This window comes from Poecile atricapillus, chromosome 1 (assembly GCF_030490865.1).
Source record: "Poecile atricapillus isolate bPoeAtr1 chromosome 1, bPoeAtr1.hap1, whole genome shotgun sequence".
Taxonomy (NCBI): Eukaryota; Metazoa; Chordata; class Aves; order Passeriformes; family Paridae; genus Poecile; species Poecile atricapillus.
The window spans coordinates 31,253,964-31,280,306 of NC_081249.1; the positions used below are offsets into that span (position 1 = coordinate 31,253,964).

General features: G+C 39.6%; 1 protein-coding gene across 4 annotated transcripts in view; it reads left to right on the forward strand.

Annotated features, from left to right (window-relative positions):
* The first annotated feature begins 267 nt into the window (after window positions 1-267).
* The window catches only part of MGAT4A (alpha-1,3-mannosyl-glycoprotein 4-beta-N-acetylglucosaminyltransferase A), a 73,274-nt gene continuing 47,198 nt past the window's right edge, over window positions 268-26,343 (forward strand). The window contains exons 1-3 of one of the 4 annotated variants that reach the window (XM_058829767.1): window positions 292-387; window positions 2,954-3,042; window positions 4,303-4,617. In XM_058829767.1, the coding sequence (XP_058685750.1) occupies window positions 4,524-4,617 (94 nt within the window). In that variant the 5' untranslated portion in view covers window positions 292-387; window positions 2,954-3,042; window positions 4,303-4,523. Of the gene's footprint in view, window positions 388-1,086; window positions 3,043-4,302; window positions 4,618-26,343 lie in introns of those variants that run through there. The other 3 variants (XM_058829766.1, XM_058829769.1, XM_058829770.1) reach the window with 3 other exon arrangements.

Genomic DNA, 26,343 nt, shown 5'->3' on the forward strand with positions numbered 1-26,343 from the left:
AAAAAAAAGGGAACACGCTGCCGAAAAGCGGCACTCCAAGACACTCAAAGACATCACAACGTACCACCCCCGCTCCCGGCTCCCGCTGCAGGCGCTGAGGGAGGCTTTGCGAGACAGCGCCATTTATAGCCGCGGCCGAAGAGAGTGACAGGCTGCCCAGCCAATGAGTGGCGCCACCCGCGGCGGCGCCCATTGGCTGCCCGCGGTGCCGGCGGGAGGGTGGGGCGGGGCTCCGTGCGCTCCATGGCGCTCGGGGCGGGGGGCGGTCGCCGGGGCTGGGCGCGCTGCTGACGCGGGGGGCGGGCGGGGAAGGGGAGTGAGAGCCCCGGCGGAGCCCGCACTGCCCCCGCGCCCCGCGGCTCCGCCGTGCCGGAGCGCCGCGCACAGGTGAGGACTGCAGCGGCGGTCAGCGCGTCCCGCTGCCCAGCGCGTCCCGCTGCCCCTGCGTGCCCCGCGCCCCTGCGGCCCGCCGGCTCGGCTCCCGGGGGGTCCGGGGACGGGCGGCTCTCCTCACACTCTGGAACGGCAGTACGGCGGAGGCGCGTCCCCTCCCCGCGGGTCTTCTGCGGTGTCGCCGGAGGGAGGCTGGGGGCCGTCCTGCTCCGCCATCTGTCTGTCCGCTCCTCTCTGCGCTCCCGTGCACCTGCGTGGCGGTGCGGGGAGCCCCGGCCGCTCCTCCGCAGGACTTGCTGCCGCCCTCTCCCTTCGCTCAGGGGTGCTGCGGGGGTCCGGGGCAGAGCGGCACTGCGCCCTCTCCCTTTCTTCCTGGGGTGCCTGGGGGATACCCCGCTTCCCACCCTTCTCCTCCTCGCCGCGCGCTGGGATCGCAGGGGCGTTCGGCAGAGTTTGCAGTTTCCTGTGTCTGTTCCTTCCCCCGCAGCCTCGCCGCGATGCCCCGGGCGCCGCGCAGCTCCCCGGACCGGCGCTCTCCCTCCCCGCCTCCCTCCCTCCGTCCCCGTCAGCTCTCGCCCTCTGCCGCCCGGCAGAGCTGGCGGCTCCCGGTGCCCGTCACCCCCCCACCCCCCCCCCCCCTCCGATTTTTCGCTTCCCCACCGAGATAGCTGCGACCGGGGCGGAGGGACACCGGGAGAGGTCCTGACTAACTCGGGACGGCTTCCAGGAGGCTGCCGATGCCTCTTCCCCGGGTTTGAGGGCTGCGGGACGCCAGGGCGGCGGGTGGCGGCGGCCGGCTGCGCGCCTCGGGCTGTGGGGGATCGTGTCAGTGGAAATACGGCGGAAAAGCCCCTGTTTTAGCAGGTCTCCGCCGCCTTCGGCTTTTGGCTGCCGTTTCCTCACGGGCCGTTCTTCCGTGCCTTCAAGAGCAACCTTTTCAGTGCAGCAGTGCTACCGCGGTGGGTGATTTCGCACCCTCCCGGCAGGATGGGGTCTGGCTCATCCTCTCGGAAGTCTGGCACGCTTCGTGCTGTGATCCCGCACCGTCCAGCCCTTCAGCAGCTATGTGAAGAGCCTTTGCAGGCGCACTGGAGTATTATCAGTTTTTATGGTTTGCTGTTGGAAATATGCTTTGTATGTATTTTGGGAGTGTCTGGATACAAACAGAAACTTCTCGGTTTATTTAAGACGTGATTCAGTAGGGTTCTGCTCAGCATCTGAGAGATGCCGGCGCCTTCAGCACCCATGGCCTTCAGCATCCAGCCGGGTCATTCCCTTTGGTCTGCAATGGGAAAGGTTCAGGTCATAATGGCGCTGGCGAATTTCATAGGCTTCATCTGTCTAGTAATACCCTATCACACTCTCATCTCAAACTGGATTACCCTTCAGTTAAATTTGTTTAGAATGTGCTGTAAATTATTGAACAAACCTAAAGTGACCACCTGGGACTTAAATAATTTATGTGGAACTACACATGTGTTTCTGCTGGTTTGGCTATATGCATTTTTAAAAGCTGGATCGTGTCTAGTTTATGTATAGCCTTGATGTATGTAGTTTGATATAGTGAAGTGCTTAAATAATCATCTAAGTACTGTTGAGCTATAGCTGAGCTGCTGGTGCCTGTGGTAACAGGAGTGGTTACAATACCCAAAGAGAAGGATGAAAGCAGAACCAGCCAACTCATACTCATGATAGTTATTGATTTGACACAATGTTGTGCATACTGACTGCTGGTTGAATCAGGTTGCTACTGTTCCTTTTACTTTTCTGTTTTCTGATTTTTTTCCTGACTGTTTTTGAGGATTCAGATAGCACAATGAGAGGCCCTGATCGCAACATCTTGATTTTGTTGCAGCAAATGTAAAAATTATGCCCGTGTTTTCTGGAAAGGCAGACGGTTCACTTTCCTTGCATTATCAGATAATATTTCTACTCGCCTGGTTGCCACCAGGTTGTTTCTTGTTCCACGTTGGACCAGCTGCCAGTTGCCCTCACTGGGATTATCCCTCTAGCTTGCAGCCTGGTCCTTTGTGCACACCTGAGGTGCTCCAGGGAGATTTGGCTGATGCTAAAATAATGAGAAAATTAGATAACAGTTTAAGCATCCTTGCTTCAGAGACACTTCAGCTGAGTTAAACTGTTCATCTTGGTATCCTAGTTGCTTATTTTGGTAGTTTGGGAATCAGACAAACTTCCTAAATTCACATGGACAGTCCTTATAAAACTTTGGGACTTGGGATCTTTGCCTCTCCTTGCTCTTAAAGTTCATCAAGACTTTTATATTCTCACCTAATTATTGTTGCTGATACTTCTGGCTTGTATTATGTCCATCTCCCATTCAGAGTGCTGGTACTGATGATATTTCCTGGCATTGTGTGCTCTCTGTGTTAGCTCTCTATAGGTGTCTCAGTTGTCTTTATCTCTCATTGTGTCCATCTTGGGTTTCTCATAAGGCGTTTTGCAGTTCTTTCTATTCCAGTTCATTATTTTGTTTCTCACTGAATGTTACCATCTACTGTGTCTGCTTCCCATGTACTTGCTTTTGTTCCCTTCCTCATAGGTACTGTGGGCTTTCTGAGTTAATGTTTAAAGCCACAAACCCATCTGTGCATGAAGTTCCTCAAACAGAGCACGTTGCTGGCATGATAGGTGAGGTAACTGTAACCTGGATATTGTGATTAAGATTTGAACACAAGAACATGTAGTTTTGCAACTTTATTGTTTGCTTCCATTCTTTTTTTGACCATGGTTGTTGGTTATGCTTTGTTTTGCAGGCTCCTTAGTAAAGGTAATATGTGCTGTGATAAAAGATTGGGAAGAATAGTTCAAATTTGACTGGAATCTCTTGGTAGTGTAAAGATAACAAGTATTTTTTTCCCTATTGTTTTGAATGCAGCAAGGCAAGAAGGTGACGGAGACTGCTTCCAAAGAAAATGCAGAGCAAGTTATTTATTGCTGAGTAACATACTTGTATCAGATATAGTTTATAGTGGGGGAAAAAACTTGGCAGTGCCTTGAAAGAGTGTTGACTGCAAATGTTTGACTACTGTAAAGATGATTTAATACTTTGAAAACCGCTCCCCTCTCTTTTGAAGTTGGTTTCTTTATTGCCCTCTAATCTCTTTGTCTTGCTTAGGACAGTGTGATTAGATGCTGTCTGTGTTTGGCCAGCTGATAATTTTCTAATTATCATAACCAGGGTATGGAACTTTCCTAATAAAACTAAACCGTAGATAAATAAGGTTTTATCTTTATGCCTGTTAGAGGAGTGATATGGTCATACCATGGCTTTTTGAGGGCTTCTGGTTGATGCCAATTGGTATGGATTGAGCAGTCCCTGCACGTGGGACTGTATGTAGTCTGTACTTTAGCTGCAGCTGAAATAGGAAAGAAATGGTTGTGGATGGATCAAATCCTCTTGAACTGAGCAAAGATGAGCGATGTAGGTTTGTACACGGTGTTCAGAGCTCTGGTCTCTCAGCTTGCTGGAGGCAGTTCTGCTCCTGCAGTTACATGAGACCTCACTGATTTCAGAGGGGTTTTGTTGACGTGAGGTCTTAGGAGTAGGGCCTTGAGTTAGTGCATCCTGAAAGCAGCTTTTGTATCAGTTTGACACCTGCCAGGTGACACATGACCTTGCCTTCAGTTGAGAATAAAATTAATGTTGGTAATGTGTGTGTTTGTCCTTCAGTGACCAAATTCCTGTGAAATACAGCTCCCCTAGATGCAAATAGTCTTAGAAAAGGCACACATTAATCTAACAAGTTCTGTTCTCTGAGGCAAGACTGAGGCAGCGAGAGGGAGGTGCACGTAAGACACAGCAATAAAGGTGTAGTGTATTTCGGTACTTGGGGGACTCTTCTAAGTATTTTTGACATAATCTGTTAAAATTTTGTTTCCTTTGAACAGAACTAGAAGAATAAAGAGAAGTTGGATTGATGAGAACTATAAGAAAACGTACAACAGTTTGGAATGGATTGATTTATGATACGTCTGATACGTGAGGGCTACATTTTGTGTCACTGTTGTCCAGCTGCTGCTGGAGTACTTCAGCTGACTTCATTGCAGCAAGCCCAGCAGATAGGTCCTCATCACTAACAGAACATAAGCAAGTGTGATGCTGAAATGAGATGAGGCTCCGAAATGGAACTGTGGCCACCGTGTTAGTTTTCATCACTACTTTCCTCAGTTTGTCCTGGTATACTGCATGGCAAAATGGGAAAGGTAAGGAAAAAGCTCCAGAACCTAATTACCTTCAAGTGGCTGCATTTCTGTGTGCTGCTGCTGTATGTTAGCAATCTGTAAATTGTTTGTTGAGTAGCTGTGATGCAGAAGGTACTGCCTCGGTGAGAAATAAACACTTGCTAATAAGTTTAGGAAAATTAACTTGGAGTTGTCCTCATTTAAAAAGAAAAAAAAGATACCTGAACAAAACCAAATGCTGCTTTTGGAGGCATGGGTTGGTCAAGGTTTAGGAGTTGTGATTTGGTTTTATTATTTTTTTTGTTTCCTGGTTTATGGTTGTTGGAGAAACATATGTTTGTTTTTGGTTGGTGGTTTATTTATTTTTTTTTTTGCGTGTAACATATGGCCAGTGGACCCAACTAGAGAATGTTATTTTTGGTGCTGCTTTCTGTCTTCCCTGGTGGTTTACTGATGGCAATGGCAAACTGCCAATCAACACTGTTGAGAGACTTTTTTCGCTGTCTTTGAAAAAAATTTAAAGTGTCTTTTATTAAAGTACCATGTAAGAAGTGAAATAAAATGATCAAATTGACTAGGTAAAAGGAAATGCATCTATTAAAACAACATGAGCAATTTTATAAAATACTTAAGCAATTGTTTTGTGTAGTAGACTTCTACGTGTTCATATATCTTTAATCTTACTGTACTCCCTGTGAACCCTGAAAAATTCAGTTTTTCTGAGGGTTGGGATTGTTTATGAAATTAAGATAGTTTGGTTTTGTCCTTCAGCAAAGCAAATAAACTTGTTCAGCAATGTTTTCTGTAAGAAGAAAGGATTGGGTTTTTTTTATTTGATAAACATCTATCTCTTGAAAAATAGTAGACTATATCCTTCAAAGATCAAGTAATTTTAATACTGATTTTGTCTTCAGTGATTGTTTGTTCTGATTGTTCTGCAGAAAATATTATTTTCAGTTGTGCCTCAGGTCCAATTAGAGGAAGCTGAGGTTTTCCAGGAATACTGTCTGTTGTAGCATGTTACTTGTTACTCCTGTTTAAGTATAAAAGAAACAGATGCTTTCTGTGGCATGCTGATTTTTTTTTCTGTTGGGCACTTGTGGAAGAAGCAGATGCTTTGTGGTGTGATCTCTGCTGTAGCAGTTGGTTGGTAGGCTACCCTTCTGAATGCAAGCAGCAGAAAAATGTCAGGTTCTCAAGGTTATGGTAATATATAGATTTTTTAATTAGACAACAAAAGCATACATGTGCCTAAGACAATGGTGTCTGAATAGCCCTGGAAGTAGTACTGTCTTCATTTTGACTAATAACAAATTAGTTACATTTTTACTAATTTCTTGCTTAAGAACCTTGTAAGAATTTTGCTTTCACTTCAGCAAAGATATATATCTATGAAATTCTTTCAATTTTTTTTCTTTCTTACCTAATATATGACTTACAGGTCTTGTTCTCTTTTCTCAAAACATGACACAAAGAAAATTCTCTGCTAAATTAACAAAAACCTACTGTTTGGAGAGTATGCGATATATGGCACTTTGCAACAATTTAAGCTTTTGTTAGTTAGACTGCTCTATTTTTTTTCTACTTTTGTTTTCCATCTGAATGCTTAGAATCAATACTTTCTTAATGCTGGTATAAAAGTACTGCATTTATCTTCTTCAAGGTCTTTCTGTTGAGCATTAAGATGATAATTAGTGAAATAAAAATCAGTGTAACAAGACATCAGTAATGTCTTAATCATAAATCACAGTTATGAAACGAAAGTCTAAGTAATATTGTTTAAGAGAAGTGAACATAGAACATTGAACATTGTTTTTTAATTTTTAACTTTTTAAAATTTTTTCATGGGTTATTCAAAATCAAAACAGTTCAGTTCAGTACCACATTTTCAATCAATGCACAATGGAAAGTTTTCAGAAACTGATGGTAAATACTTGTTAAAGGTTTTTTTCCAGTTCAATGTAATTTTATAGCATTCTTAGATGGTATTTTAATTCATTGATAATGTTTTCATTACAAATTTTTGAGTGGCTAAGTTAGAAGCAAACATAGCTTGCTGTTCCCATTCACTGAAAGGCTGTGGAGTGTCACATTCTTTGATCATCATATTTTGTTTTTCATTACATTTAGGTTCCTGTAGGTATTTGTCACTCTTAGGACAGCAAATTAAATCTACAGTTGGAAAGAAAATGCTATTTTGCACTTTCTTAAAGAAAAAGAAACCCCCCTCAAATTGCTCAACGATAACTAAAACAAATTCTACTTTTTAAAGGAGAAGCATAATTTTTTTAACTGCCTCAATCAGTTTTCAAGTGATTAATTTTAATTTAAAAACTAAGATCTTGGGTAATTGTCACTTGAAGTGCAACATCATTTGTAGAATACCAATTAGATTTGGATTATATGATATTTTTGTAGATCATGCCTTCCTTTAGTCAGTGTATGTAATCTTAGTCTATGTGGGATAGGATTTAGACACTTCTGAGTGATACAGACTTTGGTACTACTTTGGTACTACTTTAAAGCACAGAAGTTTGTCTCAGCAGAACAATGCTTTACAGACTTTAAGATATGCTGAGAAGTTGTCAGGAGCTGAAGGAAATACTCTGTTTTAAGTGCCATTGCTGGAAACAGCATGGCTGTATCTTATCCAGAGGTTTGATTATGTGAATAACATTTCACAAGGCGTATATTGCTATTTCCATGAAATGGCCAATTATATGATTTTACTTTTAAAATAACTGTGTTTGAAGAAGGTTGAATGAAATATCTTTGGTCATTGGAGAGAGTCTTCAAAATTAGTCCAAGGTCTTTGTTGCTTTCTGGACTTTGTGCAATGTGTAGGAACACTGGTGTTGTAAGGAAGCAGTACAAGCCCTGAACGCACCTGGAAAAGACCTCTCCTGGGGGATTCTTGCAAATCAGTAGAGAGACCACTTTCTAGGGTTTAGAATGTGTTATGGTTAGCATAAGTGATGTACACATTAGAAATGGAATCTTAAAAAATGCTGATTACTTTGTTGTGCAGAAGAAACACTTTTAAAGGTTCTGCAGTCACGTCACATTCACATTTAGTTCAGTGTAAGATGTCCTTGAGTTCCTCCTAAAACCGAGCTCTTATGTAAGGAATAACTTTATGGTTAATACCCTCTCTTCTGACTGAATCCTGTTTTCTGGTACTGCTGACCTGCTCAGGGTCACTGGTCTTCACCACCTCATTTGTGAGCTCTAGAAATGTGGTGGGTTTTTTACCCTAAAGGCACTGCTCTTGGGAAGATCTAACCAGTACAGAACAGTTCTGCATACCTATTAGACCAGTCACAAAATTTACATCAAAGCAGTTGTATGCTATGTAGAGTGTGTAGTCTTGATGCTTTGTTCTTTAATGAGACTATTGGTCTGAGTACATAATATTCCAGGAAGAGCCCTATGTTCCATAATGCTAAAGAACCTCCCCTTCTTGGATCAACAAACTTCCTGATGGCTGTGGAAATTGGGAAGGAAGGTTAATAACTTCACTGAATTAGTGCAGGTGTGGTAGGATGGAATTCAAGTATTTTTTAATTTAAAATATGTGACTTCTATTCTCAGTCAAAGACAGTTGTTGGCAGTGTCTTGTGTCACTTGTAGGAGATATTTGGCTACCTGAAGTGTTGAGAACAGGTATTGCAATATGTATTGTGAAAATCTGATGTAATTTAGGACTTCAGAATTGATTAAACTATGTAGTTTTCACAGCATCCTGAAACCATTAGTGTATTTCATTAATCTTCTTTAAAGATGAATTAGTTGAAGAACTTCTGGTTTTCAATTCATCCAAGGGTGTTGTCATAACTGCAGGATTTCCTCACTGCATGGGGATGGCTTATTTTGGTACACGTGTACAAATTCCCATGTGAAGACCTCCAGGAGAACTTTTGAGATATTTATCTAGCTTCCTGGTTCACTAAACATTCACTTATGCTTAAGTAATGAAGGTTGAACATGTTTTCTTTTAAGCATGAAGTTTTCTCTCATTTGGAGAGACAATGGCTTGGGCTTTATAATAAAAATGTCATCTTCTCTCTCCTCTGTCTGTTTTCACAAAATAACATCTGCCATGCTGGTTCTCAGCCACAATAATCCTAAGTGTTCAAAAACATCTAAACTTAGCAAGGATAACAAAACCTAACTGAGACTAAAACAAAAACCAGTGGTGGCTAATTTTGGAATAAGAAGAAGGAATATTTGTCCCCAGAGGAAGAAGAGTCCTACAGGAAGAACTACAGAGGAAACGAGGCAAAGAGGACAGAACCTACCTACCTACCTACCTACCTACCTACCTACCTACCTACCTTCCCCATTGGCAATGGTTATGCAATATTCTCATTAAGAAAAGGTTCAAAGTCTGAGAAATACATATATTTTGCAACTATAACCCACCTTAGTTTCTGCATGGATCCTAAGAGAAGCTGTCATGCAGGTAAACTGCAGCCTTCTGACTGCAGGTCCTGATTTTCAGAGTTAGACACTCATTTTCCCCTGATATGTGAATTAAGACCAACCAACCAAAAAAGTTAAATGGACTAGAAATTGGGAGGAGTGAAGGCAGGGGAAGGGAAGGAATGGACTGGGATGCAAAAGTGGAAAGTGCTTATTAAAATTTATGCCAATTAGGAGAAGAGGGGGCTCTTTCATTTCTGTTAAATAGAAGGAAAACGTTGGTTTCCTTTGGAAATTCTGTTGCAGATCTTCCAGGAGCTGAAATTAAAGGAAGTAAGGGTTTCCTTTTTCATTTTAACACCAGTACATGAATGTTGTTATGTTCTTTATCTAAAATACATTTTAAGCTTGTTTTCAACAAGAAACTGGCCTATAGCTTACTGATACTAAATATAGTTGCATTTTATTAAAGCTAATCAGGAATGTAGGTTTGGTTTGGTTACTGAGGGTCCTGTGCAGGTAGTGAACACCCTGTTCCAGGTGAATAATACAGAAGAGCTGTATAGCTGTTCAGGTGGGATAGTGTTTAGGTCTGCAGCATCTTTGTGTCTGTCTTATTACTTTTGCAGAAGTCCTCTCGTCCCAGTGATTTTTGGAGAACTGCAATGAAAAGGATTGCTACCAAAGGGGTTTTGCAGTACTGCCTTGTTCCTTGCATTTTTTGTAACCTCCTAGCTAGGTTAGCTCATCTGTTTGAGATTATAAAACTTGGTTGCTACCAGAGTGTTTATGGGATCTGGCTTAGCCAACATCTTGAGATACTGGTCTTGATTACAACCTAGTGTTAGAGTTGGGGAAAGCTCATACTTTTGCTCAGTGTAGTTTCTTGTAATTCTTCAGCCTGAGTCTTCTGTGCTTCCATGAGATATCCCCTCTTGCATCAAGCCAAATAAAGAATGCCTGCTTTTTAATACTACATTAGTATTAAGGAGTTTTATGTTTACCAATTTTTGGTAACTACTCCAAAATGCTGGTTGCTGCTCACATCCAGAGACTATTGAGGCTATCATGGGTGTAATTTAGCCAAGCCAGGAAAGACAGTTGCATCTGACACAGCTACTCATACCTTACTGTAACATTTTTAAGTGAGTAAAAGGGGCTTTGCAATGATCTGTCCTTTTTTGATGGTAGTTGATATTTTCCTTAGTGAATCTAGATGATTAGAGGCAGAGAATTTTTACTGGATTTCAAACAGCACCATGATGGGAGGAGTAACAAAGGTAGACAAGGTATTTAAGTTTAAAATTGTTTAGGCAGATTGGAGACCGAGTCAGGAAGTGTGGTGAATGGTGGGTTGAAGGTGAGTGAAAGTCCCCCAGTCAAAACATGGGGTGCAACAAAGAAAATCAAATGTGTACATGAAGAACTGTGAAGAAATTTGATGTTGGCATTATAGGTAGGAATGACAGTCACACTACATGTGACTCATCACCTTATTGCAGAAAACAATAGAAGTTGAGCAAAGAGAGGTTTAAGGAAATACGTATGAAGTCTACTTCTCCAGCAAGACACAGGAAGTCTTTTTGCTCTGCTTTGTACTGTGTCTGCTTTGGGATGGTGCTCTGGAAAGAAAATAGATTCATTAGATGGGGTTCAAAGAAGCAACAAATGATCAAAGATCCAGAAAATCTGCCCTGTAAGGGAAGGGTCAGTGTCTTGATATTCCTTACCTATTAAAGGAGAGGTGAGAGGAGACAGAAAGGAAGATAATTTTAAAATGTTTTAAAAGTTCTTGCCAATAATTTCTAGTCAAAAAAAGAAAGAAAAACCAAACTGTTATATATGTGTAATCTGTTTTAAATTGAATGGGAGAGGAAGGTTTGATAGTGGACAGTTCTTGTAATGGTGAGTGTAGTTACATGTTAGTGTAGCTTGTTGGGGAGGGGTTGGTGGTGAAGAATTTCCATGTAGGCAGTTTCAAGAATAGTTAAACCAGCAAAGACAAGTAAATGATACCACAATTGATACTAATAAAGATTTGGGCTAGCATGGAAAGAGTGAGTTATACTGATTTTTAAAGTCAATATGACACTTCCAAAATAAATCTTAGCTAGGGAAGACCTACAGCTGGCAGGAATGCTCCAGCTTTGAAGTAGCAATTGCGGTGAAATTAATTTTGAGCAGGGGATTGGGCTAGATGACCCCCAGAAGTCCCTTCTAATCTAAATTATATTAGTTATTCTTGGCATTTGCCAGGTTTATCTCTCCTTATGCCAAGAGCAACATGAAACTGTGTTATATTACTAAATAATGTTGATGTTTGCATGAGATATGGGGGAGTTGTCCTTTCTTATAATATAATTTGATCCCTTAAAATATATAAAATATTTGCTTGTATTTTAGCAAATTCCCTTATCTGGTTATTTTTAATCTCTTACTCTTATTAACAATAAACAACCACTTCTATAGCTAGGAGCCATGAGCATACTGTGTTAGAAAAACATAAAAAAAATCACTTTTATTTTCAAGTGTGATTTTTTTTTTTTTTCCTTTTTTCTTTTCCTTACTCTCACAGTTTGGAGTAGTATCTTACTCAGTAACCTTTTTCCTGCTGTGTAATTATGACTTTATTTGCTGCCAGGATAACAAAAAAGCTTTTTTCATTATTGATACAATCTTTAGGACTAGAATCCTGAAAGTTGTTTCTTTTTAAGATGAGACACTGCTAAGTCTATAATTTAGTTTTGTTTATATTGCACTATATTTTGTTTTCCTGAGCATGGCAGAAAGTGAATAGAAAGCAGTTTCCTTGCTCACAGTACAAGCTTTATTTCAGCTAGTCTCTGCCTAAAAAGCAATTACTCTGCAGTATTTTAGAGCTATGCTTCCAGCTGTTTTTCTAGTTGTCTCCTCAGCTTTCATGCAGCTTTCTGCCTATTCCTGTGGATTCTTCCCACATATGTGCCACCCATCTATCTTACTGCAAACAACAGAACCCCCCCTTTTTCTCTTGTTACGGTATACAATTTTTACTATATAATGCTCAAAAAGAATTTAAAAGTTTCCAGTGCCTATCAAACATAAATTTTGCTACAGTAGCCTGCAGATGCATTGTGGTCTTACCTATCAATGCCATGGACATATAAGTTTCCTCAGGCAGTTCAGAGATGGGCTGAACTAAATCTTTTTTCCATTACAAATTACTTGTGAAGTACTGGTGCCAAAAAAGAACCCTCATCCTTAGTTGCACAGCCTCTGGAGACAAACTTTAGAGGTACTGTTAGAGAGAGATTTGAATAGAACAAAAGTGATGGGATTACATTTGATTTACAAGGTGGTTGTTAATTTGCAGCAATGTGTGAGCATGATGAAGCTTTGATCCTGAGTTGCTTGCAAGGAGGATGAGTTAGAAAGAGTATGTTCTCAGAAACAGTTTGTTCAACACAGTTGTCAAGGCACAAAGAAACAAGGAGCGTCAACAACCTCAACCCAACTAGCGTGTGTGGAAACAATAACCAGACTTCCGCAAGTTTTGTGCCCAGGTGTCCTTGGGTGACTTTATGATGCTTTTATCCCCAGTCACCTGCTCTGTTTCTGCTGGATGTTGAGTTCTGCACCTTTAAGGCTGGTTCTGAGAGCGAAGGTGGGGAGAAGCTGCAGTTTGTTTGCAGAAACTGCACTCGCTCCCCGCATCCTTCTCACAGACTGTGCTGTCTGCACATGGACAGCAGGAGAGAGCTCTCCTTTGCTTTTAGCTAGGTGAGGCAGAGAAGTTCCCAGACTCTGGCTCTTCTTTTTCTTGGAACTCTTCATCCCTGCTCTGAGCTGAAAACCCAGACAAACACTGGGAACTCACACCGTGAGTACCGGGGCGCGGGATGTGGGACTTTCCAGTGCCAGAGGGACTGATAAGAGACTGAGTGAGCTGAGCTACACCCACGACAAGGACTTTCTGAATTTGCCATCTCTTCAGAGCAGCAAGAGGTTTTGTTGTTTAATAATATTCATTTTTTTATGCTTGTGAGTACTTTGCTTCTTAAACAAACTTTTTTTTTCCACTTCTCTCCAAGGAAATTTTTTCTGAAGCGTTAAGGGGAGGGACTGCTTGAATCTGCTTTCTAGAGGGACCCCTTTAGAAGTTCCCTCCCAAATTTGCCCTGAGCCAGGACATCAGGCTATTAAAAATTTCCAAGTGCTGTTAATTTTATGGTTGTAGCACTCCTCTGACCGGTTATTTTTGCTAGATTAATTTTCTTCTAATATAATACTATGTTAAACAATTGGCTGTAGGTCAATAATAACTAATCTCTTTTTAGTTTAGGAAGCTGGGTTTTCTTGCTGTAGTTCCTGCCGAGGCGGAAAAGGAATGGTTTAAAGTAAGAGCATCTTGATTTACATGTACAGAAACTCACTGAGTTACTGACAGTTCTGTAGTAGAAACAAATCATGTTAAAGCGTTTGGAAGCTTTCAGGCTGTCAGAAATAGTTGATTTTCCTGTGTTCTACTTTGTTGTGTGCTGTGTTTCTTTGCCACATTGGACTCTTAAGTTAATTATACTGAGGATATTCAGCATCTTAACCCTCAAAAATCTTGAGTCCTGAATGTTCAAGAGTATGTGAGCATATTAATGTGATAATTCTTGGACAAGGTTTGAGACACATACACATGGGTTTTCCTGGATAAGACTCCAATTTCTTCACAGAAATTTTGCCTGGGCAGAAATCCCTTCAGATTCAGAGCCTGCAGCCTGGATGGGTGTGTACTGCTTGCACAGTCATCCTGTTGCTGATGAGGTTACTGCATGACCAGAAGTTCCAATTGTGTAAACACAGATTGAGTGTGCACACTAAGTGACACCTTTGGGAAGTTTTTATGTAAGTGCATATTTGTGATAAGTCATTGCTGAGCAGTTACACAATAGTACTCAAGTCCCTGTGCGTTTGGGATGTCTGAGAGGGGTCAGCCACTCAGTTACTGCACAGTTGGTTGGTGTATATGCTGTGAGTCACATTCTGGAGGATGTGTGGAGGTACATGTGTTGTAGAGTTTTCTTGCATGGAAGGATCAGGGTTAAACATTTTTGCTTTGCACAAAGGTTGTTTGCAATCTCTGTTGATGAGAGAGGCTCTGGAAGAAATAAGGGAGACCTTTTTGGAATTCACGTGTGTACGCACGTGCTGATAGAATAACTGCTTTCTCATAGGCAGAGTTGACTCTCTCAGGTCAGAGCTCCTATTCCCTTGTTCTCCTCCTCCACATTGCTTTACTGAGAAGGCAGTTGTATAGAATGCAATTTTACATTACACAAAGACCCTGACAAAGGGACTAATGCTTTACTCTGTACTTGTAGTATGTTGCTTTAGACCTAACTGTATTTAACTCAGTTTGAGGAAAGTGTTTAGCTTGGAACAAGCTGTAACTGAATGGAAGACTTCTCTTGTCATTCTGTTTTGGGGATCCAGCAAGTAGATGGATTGGGTTTTGTGGTATTTTAGCTACATATAGATTAAAGTGATCAAAGGTTTGAATTGGGTGAAGCTGGGAATTTATTCTTATGCAGGACAAAAATTGATGTTAGGACGTTCACAGAATGTTTATATATACTGTAGTAAGGGCTTTAATTTAAGTGCAGCCCTAAGATAAACTAATATCTTGGATAAGGAAAATAGGATAGCTTTTTTCAAAAATGTAATTTAAAACATGTTTCTGTATCCTCTTTTTCCCTCTGTCACTCCTTTGTAATACTGTTTTAGTCTGGCTTGGTTCAAATTTACTGCGGAATACAAATTAATGTTGTATTCCTCTGAGTTTGGAGGAATACTGTGTGCTGCCACTGCTCACGTTCCGCTAACTGCGTGGGTGCAGAGCTGCTGCAGCACTGCTGCTGCAGCACTGCTGCTGCTGGGGGTTAAAGGCAGGTGCTGTTCAGGGGTAGAAGGTCTATTATGTATGGGAAGACAGACATGGGGAACAACATTAAGGCTTGTGTGTGCTTGGGCTGTATGCTGGTTTTGAGGGCTGGGGCAGAGGAACAGAGGGTCTTGGGGTGTGGAACAGTCTTGGGAAAGAGCATAGGCTACTCTGACAGAACCTCTTGTAAGGAGGAAGAGGGGTAGAAGCTGCTGTAGGGAGTCAAATCTGTGAAGCTGGTATAGATGCAGTGCCTATGTTTGGATTTGGGTGTACCCTCCCGACCTCACAGTCTTGGTGCTTTCCAGGCACACAAACTTACCAGAGTGCCAGGTGAGAGAGGTGGCTTATTTAAAGCTCAAGCAGGCATTTACATGTAACTTGTATGCCTTAGTTTTGGATTTTTCTTTATACTGCTGGTTTAGTCCTTCAAAGTGTAAACTGCTTGTAATTGTGTTCATAGTCATATTTTTGTACTTGGTAATTTTTTTAAATTAGTGAAGAATAGCTCTCTGAGCCTGGCAAGAATCTGTGCTTCTGCTTTTTGCTTTTATCTATACCTGGTTTTGTGATGCATCCTAACTTTTTGTCCATGCTGTTGTTATTGTTTAATCTGCCATAGAAGAATAAGGCAGTAGAGGCTGCTTGCCTTTGTTGTTCATTGAGATATTATAGATGCATTTTTAAAATGGAAGTTAGATGTAGGAGTTTATTGTTGGGTTAGGTTGTTATACTAGAGGGGAATGTTGCCATTTGTGTTGTTTTGGTGAAACTGCAGAGTATGTGGCTGATGCAGTTGACTCTACCCCTCATTCTCAAAAAAAAAGCATTATAGAAAATTGATTTATATACCCCAATAATAGTATGAAAGTAACAGGACAATTAATAATAACTTCTATGGCTTTATTAATTTGCGTCTTTCAAAATTAAAAACTGAATTTGCCATCCAATTTTGGCAAAAATGCAAACTTTTTTGGGAACAAATCTTTAACAAAACACAAACTCCTTCCTGTAAGGAAAACAAAACCTTTTTTTTAGTTTATCTTTATTAATATGATGCTTCTTGGATCTCTTCTATGGGAGTAATTACTACACTGTGCTAGTTCTTCTACAAACTCCTTGTTTCCTTGTTGCAGAGAGGATCAATATGAAAATTATAATTCTGTTCAGAAATGTTAACCCATTTGCAATACAGATGGTGCCATATTTCTCAGTGTTGTTGTAGCATCGGAATGTCTTATAATACTGGTGAAGAGTACTATAGTGGAGAAATAATTTAAAATACGTAATTAGCACAGTGATGTGAAAAATTTAAACCAAAATACTAATTTTCTGCACTGACTATTTTGTAGACTACTTGTCACCAAAAACATTTAAAATTTCACCTTCTTATGCCTTCTGGCATACACATTCTAACGGCCTTAGTCAAGTCTAACTAGAAGCTCAGTAGTGCCTTCTGTAACCTTGTGCAAACATCTTTGTTACTGTTTCAAGGCCATTGTTTTCCTGTTTATGAGGCAACTGAGATTAGCTCAGTCGATTGGAGCATGGTGTTAATAACACCTCATCCTGGCCTTAGACATTTCTTGAGATGGGGCATCCACAACTTCTCTGGGCAACTTGTTCCAGTGCTTCACACCCTCATAGTATAGCATTTCTACCTTGCATCTAATCTAAGCCTACCTTTTTCCAGTTTGAGGCCATTTCCCCTTTCCTATCGCTCCATGCCATTTTAAATGGTCTCTCCCCAGCTCTTTTGATCGCTCCTTTAGGTACTGGAAGTGCTGTAAGGTTTCCCTTCCAGGGTGAACAACCCCCAACTCTCTCAGCCTTGTCTTCATAGGAGAGGCGCTCCTCTGGTCATCTTTGTGACCCGTCTCTGGACTCACTCCAACACATCTGTTCTTTCCTGTGCTGGGGACCCCAGAGCTGCATGCAGCACTGCTGGTGAGATCTCATGAGAGCAGAGAAGAGGGGCAGGCTCACCTCCCTTGCCCTGCTGGCCATGCTACTTTTGGTGAAGCCCAGGACACTGTTGGCTTTGGTGACTACAAGAGGATGAGTCCTGTGGAGCTTCTTGTCAGCCAACAGCCCCAGGTGCTTCTTCTTAGACCTGCTCTCAATCCGTTCTCCATCCAGCCTGTGCTTGAATTTGGGATTTCCCTTACCCAGAAGCAGGACATTGCACGTGGCTTTGTTGGTTTCATGTCTCAAGGCTGTCCAGGTCCCTCTGGATTGCATCCCTTCCCTCAAGGCATCAGACACCACACAGCTTGGTGGTGCTGGCAAACTTCCTGAGGGTACAGTTGGTCCAACTGCCCATGTCATCGACAGAGATGTTAAAAAGTGCAGGTCCCCATACTGACCCCTGAGGGTACCACACATCACTGGTCTCCACCTGGACATTGAGACATTCACTGCAACTCTGACTGCAACCATCCAGCTAATTCCTTACCTACCAAGTGATTAATCTGTCAAAATCCATGTCTCTACAGTTTGGAGACAGGGAAGTTGGGCAGAACAGTGTCAAATGTTTTGCACGAGCCTGGCTATTTGCAAGAGGTGAGAATTAGAGGAAGCTTGAATGATTACCAAATTGGTAATTTTATGGAAACTTGTTTTCTCTTTCAAATCCCTTTCCCAGTTTTAACTTACCAAGTCAACAAGGAGAATCAAACCCCCTTCTTCCACAAATTCTGTTACAGCAGAGAATGCTATCTTAGTAAATGGAATTAGAAATTCAATAGGTTATAAAAAGTGGTATGCAAATAAGTATTTTTCCTTAAAATAAAAAAAAACCCACAAAAGAACTCCCCAGGAATTTGAGACCGGTAGATAGCATGATAACTTAATGTAGGTATATGTGCTTGTTTGTGGAAGGTAGCTGAAAGTATTGTCTGACTGAGATCTGAGGAGAAACATGAGATGTCACAGATGACTTGTAGTCAAAGTGACTCTAAGAGGTCAAATTACCTACAGGGTAATTACATTTGTTTACATGGTCAGCAAATCTGTATTTCAGGTGAAGGGGTTGTTTCTTGTGCTCTTTTAACAGATATGAAAGAAATGTGTTAGGTTGTCAAGGTTAGGTTTTGTTGTTATTTTTAATGTTGAAATTATACCACACAGAGATGCTGATTATAAAGCCACATGCTGTTCAGATCAGATCAATGGTTATGGCTTCTTTGATATGTCCTGTTAGGAATGAGTGTAATTAGCTGCTCGGTGGTTTTTATAAGATACTCTTGTTCATTGATAGCAATAAAATGTAGATATATACGTACATCTAAACTAAATGATGGAGGCAAACATAATAAATGAATGCAACATACAGGCTTAATACACACATTTCTGTGGAAATGTAGAATGGATTGCTTTATTTTAGTATGTTAAATGAACAGTAGACATGCTTTCACCCATTTTGCTTCAGTCCTTCAGTGTTGCCAAGAATGCAGGCTAGCTATTGACCTGTCCTGTATCTTAAATGTGTTTCAGTGTTATGGTTGTAATGTTTGCTTAAACTGGAGCGTTGTGCTTGCTTGAGCAGTGTAGTTACAGTCGTGCCTTTTGTCAGTTAGTTTGAAAAAATAATTGTGGCATAATAATCTTTGTAAAAGCTGTCACTGTAAATTGTGTTTTTGAGGTAATACTGTGATGTTGTTGAAGGTTTCCTCGTTTCTTTTACACTGTTGTGCACTTTAAATCTTGTGTAAGATATGTCAGAAATGTCAAAGTGGGATGTTTTAATGACAGTTAATTGAAGGCAATTTTTTTTTCACTGTAAAGAGTTACTGTCCAGGTTACATGAATTCAATGCTTTGTATACTCAGCTGAGCTCTTCTTTTATCCATTTCTTAGACTGAACTCTTTGTGCAATGAATGTCTACAACAGAAGTTGCAATAATTTTTGTTCTGCTTTGCTTCCTGGGAATGGAATCTATGAGGCTTTTATTTATCCTTTAGTGTTTCTGTTCAGGGATAGAGATGTGTTAAATACTGCTTGCTTATTGTGGGACAGATTTAGCACATTATTTCAGTGACGTTTTTATATCACTTTCCTCTTAAAGAAGAAATGCCAGTAAAGGTGACTGTACTTCTTAGCACTGGGAATAAAGTAAGAACCAAGTAGCTGGAACCTAAAAAGCCCTGAGGTTTATATTCATCCATAGAGTATTGGGCAGTGTTGTTTACTAGTCATAGAAGTGTGAATCCTAGTAAAGTTAATAGTCAGATCAGGACAAGTAATTCGCAAATGTGCAATTGTGCAAGTTTTTTTTTGTTTGTTTTTGTTTGCATTTGGTTGGTTGTGCTTTTTTTTGGTGGGGTATTTTTTGTTGCTGTTTGTTTGTTTGCTTGCTTTTTCCCCATCACTGTAGCTTGCTGTTCTCTGCTTTAAAAGAAGACCTTCAGCTCAAGTGCTACCAATAACTCTTCTGAAGCAAATCATGTGTTTAATTATCCTTATTGTCTGAAGCCAGTGCACAGACAGAGCACCATATGCTTCTGTTGACTTGACCTCCTTATTTGTGGGTGTCTGGATTTTCTGCTATATTATTCTTTTTATTCCTTTATTCCTTGTGTCCAAAGGAACATTCAGACTCTCTGTCAGCCCTCATCAGGGGAGATTTGAATGTGGTGTCATACTAGATTTTATAATATATTTGGAAATCTTCTAAATTGTGACCTTTCTCTACTGAACAAATTATATCTAGAGGCAAAGGTGTGCAATTACATTGGAGACATTTAAAACTGTTCCTGGCTGTTCTGTCGAGTTATGAAAATACTCCTTGCGTAAATCATGCATCAGTTGTCAGAATTCTAGTTTGGTTTCTTTGGCTTTTTAATTTCTTAGATTTTTTTTTTCCTCTAGAAAACTGTTGTATTTTGTGGGTTTTTAGGAAAAAAATCAAACAAACATGATGTACCTTTTCATGCTTTCATTTTGATTGGTAAGCTGCATCATTTTTAGTGTATTTGTATTAAAGACAGAAAAGGTGGAGGAAAAGCAGATTCTCAGATCAAAGGACTGTTTATAAGAAAATTGATTCTGAAATTTACAGTTCAAAATAGAAAGTTGTTACCAGTTGACAAAGGATCATATTCAGATTGCTTTAAGAATTATAGAGAAAACAACTTCAGCTCCTGCTGCAAAGGAATGTTTAAACAAAAATATCTAGACTGAGATTGGATCAGGCCCTGAAAGTTTCAAAGCAAGACTTCAGACTTGTGCTAGTGCACTAAAATTGGAGAGAACAAAAAACATTATTTGATTATAGAGATCCTTAAAGTGAAATGTGAAAAAATTGCAATGAGAAATTAAGTAATTAGAATTATTATTTTATTTTTTTACCTAAGTTAGGAAAACCTGCATAACCTTCCCTCAAAAACAAGCTGTTCTTCACAATGAAAGCTACTTGAAGAAGCACTTTTTAAAATACATGCAATCTTAATTTCTATGTGGAATTTCTATTCCACATTTCTATGTGGAAAGCAAGGGAAATAAAGAGTAGCTCTGACGGATTGTTTTGGTAGATTGAAATAGTTAATTGCTGAAATGACCCATCAATTTGAATAACAAGATTAGGGATAAAAAAATTACTTGCCCACTTGTTTTCCTGCATCTTGATTTTGTTTGTGTGTTTTCTGATGCAGAAGATGTCTTGTCATGATTAGTAGGATGTATTTTTTGGTAAATCATCTACCATATTTTCCTGTCTTTAATTTCACAGAGTATTATACTTACAAAAATTTGCATATTCTCTAATCCCTTCAAAATAATAAAACAGCTTTATGAATAGGCATAGCTACAAACTCTGTAACTAAAAGGCCCTAAAAAGGCCCACAGAATCAAGTGTTCAAAGAGGACTGATAAAATTTGACCTTGAGCAGTTTTCTTGAGAGCTTTTATTTATAGCATGTCTTGTTGTTAGCCTTTACAGTATACTGCTTTATTTGTATTTGCATGGTTGATTGCTTTACTGCTTTGGATTTTATAACTCATCATAGCTTGTTTATGAAAGGTTTTAATTTCACTTTAAGAGTAGGGAAGCTAATTAGCTTTTGTTGAGTAGTCATCCATGGTAATACATTGTAACATTTCAAGGACACCATATATCAGCTTTTAGCCAGTTTTGAGACAAGTCAGAGTCTGATTTGTGAGCATGCTTGAGCTTTAAACTTAGGGGACAAATTTTGGTAACACTTTCTTTACTCTTTACTGTTTGACATTGCTGATTTTAAATATGATTTGTACCTATGTGCAGGTTTTGACACTTGATAATTAGTTCAGCTTGGTACAATGTTTTGCTGTTTTTGTAAGTCTAAATGTCACAGGAGGATTCTGGAACATCTTTAATATCTCTCTTGTGTGGACATAGCTTTTTGTGTGTGCCTGTGTGATTGGTTTGACAATTCCTCTGCTTGCCTCCCCTCGGTCAGACATTTGAGAATGCAGGGCTTCCTTTGTGCCTTGTGAATATCTTCTGAGCTCTGGAGTAATTTCCAAAGGGCAATGGAAGCAATGTTCATGTTATCTCAGTAAATGCCTTTGTCAAAAAAAAGTTTCAGTTTTAAGATGAAGTTTAGACTTACTTAAGTGCTAGAATGGTAAGAATTTTATTTTTTATAGTAGAGAAATTAACATTTTTTTGGCTGACAGTGGAAATTATTTAGTCTGCCACATATTAGCATAGCAGGATTTTAATTTAAAAGGATATCTGCTTTTAAGAGATGGAGATGAGTATTTTATCAGTAATACTACAAATGTGATGGCTGGTAAGGTACTTGGGTATTATGAACCAAGCATGGTCTAAAAAATTCTCGTTGCTTACATCTGTGGGATTGAAGTGCAGGTCTGTGCAGGCATGATCATGACTTACTGGATACTGATTTACTTGATACTACAACTTCATGGATCACATAAAACATCTGATTTTACAGGAAGTGTGGAACTTAATTTTTATACCTCGCTTAGCTCAAACAAAGAAATGTTCCTGTAAGAGCTGTGCCAGATTGAATGGGCTGGCATGCTGACAAATCCCTAATTCACTGAGGAGTAAGCTCCTCTTGCCTCACCACTGACTCTGTATGAAACCCAGGGTAAATGCTCACTGCCAGTTAAGACCTCTACTCTATATCAGCCTGTAAACTGATCAACATCCTTGATGGGAGTGTAATGAATTAATACATGAAGCTTGTTATTGTCTCTGACCCATGGCATGATGGTAACTACTGTAGGGTTTTTATAATGGGAGTAAATGAGTTGTAGAATAACTAATCACAGAAATACCTGAATTAGTACTTATTACAGTGTGTTCTCACAGGTTCAAACATTTATTTAATGGCATTTTAATAACTCTTCAACAGGGTGTACAAAAAAATAAGGCATTTTCTGGGGAACCTGTAACTTGTAAAAGCTGAAAGGGTTGTCATTAGGGTGGGCCATAAACTGTTACATTGGCGAATGTGGGATACATTCCTGTGATACACTGTTGATTTGAATAACGATATAAAGTTTCTCCAGTTGGATAGAGGAAAAGCCCTGTTGTATCAGGTATCCCTTCTCTAGGTGTTTTACTTACTGAGCATGTGTGTACAATTCTTTGTTGCCAAGCAGAGCCTTTTGTCTGTGTGTCCTGTTTAATGAAAAAAGGGGGTGAGGTTTCTCTCATTCAGATGGGTAAAGGCAGACTATATAAATTGGGCCTTCAATTAATTGGCAAAGCTAAGTTCTCTGTGCTTGTCTTTTTTGAGTGCCAAGTCTATGGCTGGTTACCTTTTTGTCTGTGTGGCAGATCCATCACTTTGGGTGTTTAGCTGGTTTGAAGGAAAGCTCAACTGCCCACTTGTGATATGGGAAGGTCATAAAGCTTTTCCTCATCTTGTCTGATGCATCTGCCTTTGGTACAACCAGCCATACTAACAAAGAGCTCTTGAGTAAATTATAGCTTGTCTTTTATTTCTTTAATTATTTATTTATGTGAATGCAGCCACCTTAGTTCAACAATCTTAGTTCAACGTGTTCTATTTTCATTATGAAAATGGCCCACGATTTAGTATGTTTGGGTGATTGATAAGATAAATAACAGCTTGCAAAGCTTTCATACTGCTTTTTATGTTGTAGGCTGTAGTTGTTTTAGCAGACAGTCAAGGCTTTCCTTGATGAATAGTGGCAATACTGAGAATTGCTGAAACATTCTTGGGTTGTGAAAAGGTGTTCAGGCAATTCTGTTTCCTTTTACAAGTGTGCATTCCACTCAGTTTAGAAGTGCGCTCAAATAGTTTCTTCATCATGTTTGCATGTTAGGATAGAATAGACTATTTCAGTGGAAGGGGGAACTACAGCAGTCATCTAGTGCAGCTGCCTGACCAGGGCTGACCAAATGCTAAAACACATTAAGGTCATTGTCCAAATGTCTCTTAAACTCTGATAGGCTTGTGGCATTAAAAAATCTAACTTTGCTGAAAAAGTAACATGAACAAAAAACTAAACTGTTGATGATTTTTATTGACTTTGAAACTATATAGCCTTAAAATTGCTTTGATTGAGTTTCCACGGTATTTTTTCTGTTTTGTTATTCAGTAGATATTTAATTTGGAATTAGAATACAGCAAGTGCTCTGACAGTGTTAGTTATTTACCTGCAATTCAGATTTATGCTATTTCAGTTGAGCTGAAATACTCTGCAAAATGCTTTTCTAAACTCAAACTACAGCCTATTTTCTTATTCCTTTACTTTGATGTCCCTTTTTATCTCAAGGGAAAGCTCTTTGCTGTTACAAAAAGCAAGGGTTGAAGTACATAAACAGATTTTTCAAGAAATACAAAAGCCCAAACTAAGAAATTAGGTGCATGCTAAGATGTTCAGAAACTCCATGTTTTAAAATTTGGAATTTTTCTTCAAATATAGACAACTCTTAAGCAAGTTATGTAGTCAAGATTATCTATGGCTAAGAGGAGAGTGGACTAAGTTTGTAATTTTGGGTTACTGGTGTCTTTTTGGAATAACTTTGTTTTTTTTAACACTTATTTAGTAGGAGAACCATAAATAATGCAGAGGAGGCTGAGAGCTGAGATTTCATCTCTGGTAAAAAACTGGCAAACCACCAGAGTTTCATTTGAATTTTCACTTTTCAAAATACTGCATCAATTTTCAAGAGAGCTTGTCTAAACTCTAGGTTCTGCATATTTAAGAGAACATATTGCAACAAAGGAAAAAGGTTGATTAAGTACTGGTTCAGTTGCCATAGTGTTGGGAGAACTGCACAGCATCTGGCCAGCTGAAGTATTTAGGCTTTAGCTCCTGGAGTTTTGCTGAACCAACTAGAATTTAAGAGAAAAATGATGGAGAATTAATGCTTTCAGTTCTCAAGTAATTTCTTAACAAGGTATTTATTTTATTTGATCTTTCTAGCTTCCAGAGAAAACTGTGGAAAATCTCATTTCAATATAAAACAGTACATTTTTCTTAAATAAAAATACGCTCATATGCTGAAATTATTGGAGACCAAATGTCTTCAATATTGGCTACAGCTGCTGTTAGAGGGATGTTTTGTTTGTCAGAAAATAGACAGGATATGTTTGGTGTTCTTTCATCAGTGCTGTAAGGCCAATAACTTACTGTCTGAATGCCTTCCTTTGTTTTCTTAAATAACTCTGTATTTCTGCATGAGAATAAGAACAGAATTCATAATCCTATAGAAAAAGAATCCTTTTTTACTGATGGTGATCACTGACCTCTGTTTTGTCTGTACTTTTAGGCTCAGTACTCTCCTTTTTACTGTAATAACAATCAAAAAAAGTGTTTTCATACTTCTGGGCAAGAAATCAATTCAATTTCTTTTGCTTTTGGAGAAATCTCTGAACAATAAAACACTAAACGGTCAAATGTGTCTTGAAAATATCAGGTGCACTACTGACCTTTTTGTATATACAATGCTTACAAGTCAGCTTGTCACAGAACAGGGTATCTCGATTGTAAGGAACCTACCAAAAATCATTTAGTCCAACTGCCTGACCACTTCAGGGCTTATCAAAAGCTAAAGCATATTATTACGGGCATTGTCCAGATGCTTCCTAAATACTTTATGCACTCTAGGAAGCCTGTTCCAGTGTTTTACCAACGTCTCAGTAATGAAATGCTTTCTAATGTCCAATCTGAGCATCCCTTGGCACAGCTTAGGACCATTCCCATGTGTCCTGTCACTAAACACCAGGGAGAAAAGCATCCTTCTCCAATCTGCCCCCCTCAGGAAACTGCACAGAACAATGAGCTCACCCCTCCAATCTCATTTTCTCCAAACTAGACCAACCCAAAGTCCCCAGCCACTCCCCACAGGATGGATCTTCCAGCCCTGTCACCAGCCCTGTGTTGCTCTCCTCTGGATGCATTTATAGAACTCCACATCCTTTTTAAACTGTGGGGCCCAGAACTGCACACAGCACTCCAGGTGAGATTGCACCAACCACTGTCTTTCCTTCATTTTGCCTTCATCCGTGGGGAGGGTGATTTTATAATAGAATGATACCAAATTAGTTATCTACCAAGCTTGAGCTCAGTCAAAGTTCAAATAAAAATAGATTCTTAAATTTTATCTTGTAGGCTCATTCTCAAGTACTCAGAAACTCTGAAAAGTCAAATTAGAATATTTATGAACTGCTGATGGCTTAAGGGATGCTTTTCTAAAGTCTGGGACATGTGGTCACTGCTAATGGTGGTGCTAATGGTGCTAATGCTAAAGGACTGTAAGAGTCCTTTCTCCTTTGCTTTCAGTATGTGATAAAATTTGTTGTGTTTGTTTGTTTGTAATAAGTACCTGAGCAGTTGATGTTTGAAGTACTGAAAGTAAGCTAAAGATAAAAGTGTTAAACATTTAAATTTAATGTGTTTCATTTAAAAGTACAGGCAGCCACCAAAATGCCAAATTACACCTTAATCTCCAAAAACATGAAAAGTGCTAGCTCTAGTAGTATTAGATGTAAATGTTTTACATCACTTAAGTTCATATAAGCAAAGAATTATTTTTTTTGTGTTGCTTTGCATAAATAACTAGAAAAATACTCTAGGGTAGTAGACTTAAAATCTTATTGTATTTGTAATCTTAGAATTTTTTTGTTATACTTGGCTGAGTAATATTGTGCCTAATGGAAAAAAAAAATCGCCATGTATTTGTGAAGGATAGGTGCCAGGAGTTTATGTATCTTTTAGAGCAACCTCCTTAACCTAGATATGTCTGGTTGAGGGAACTGTGAGAAGTTGACTACTAGTCTAGTATTTCTTAAAGGAATTAATGCTTTTGAGGTCTCAAGTACCATGAATGCAATACCAGTACAGTTCACTGGAAACATCAGGACTGAACTACTTTGTTAGCTGACACTGGCAAATAAGAATGGCCTTCATGCCAGAAACTCCGAAA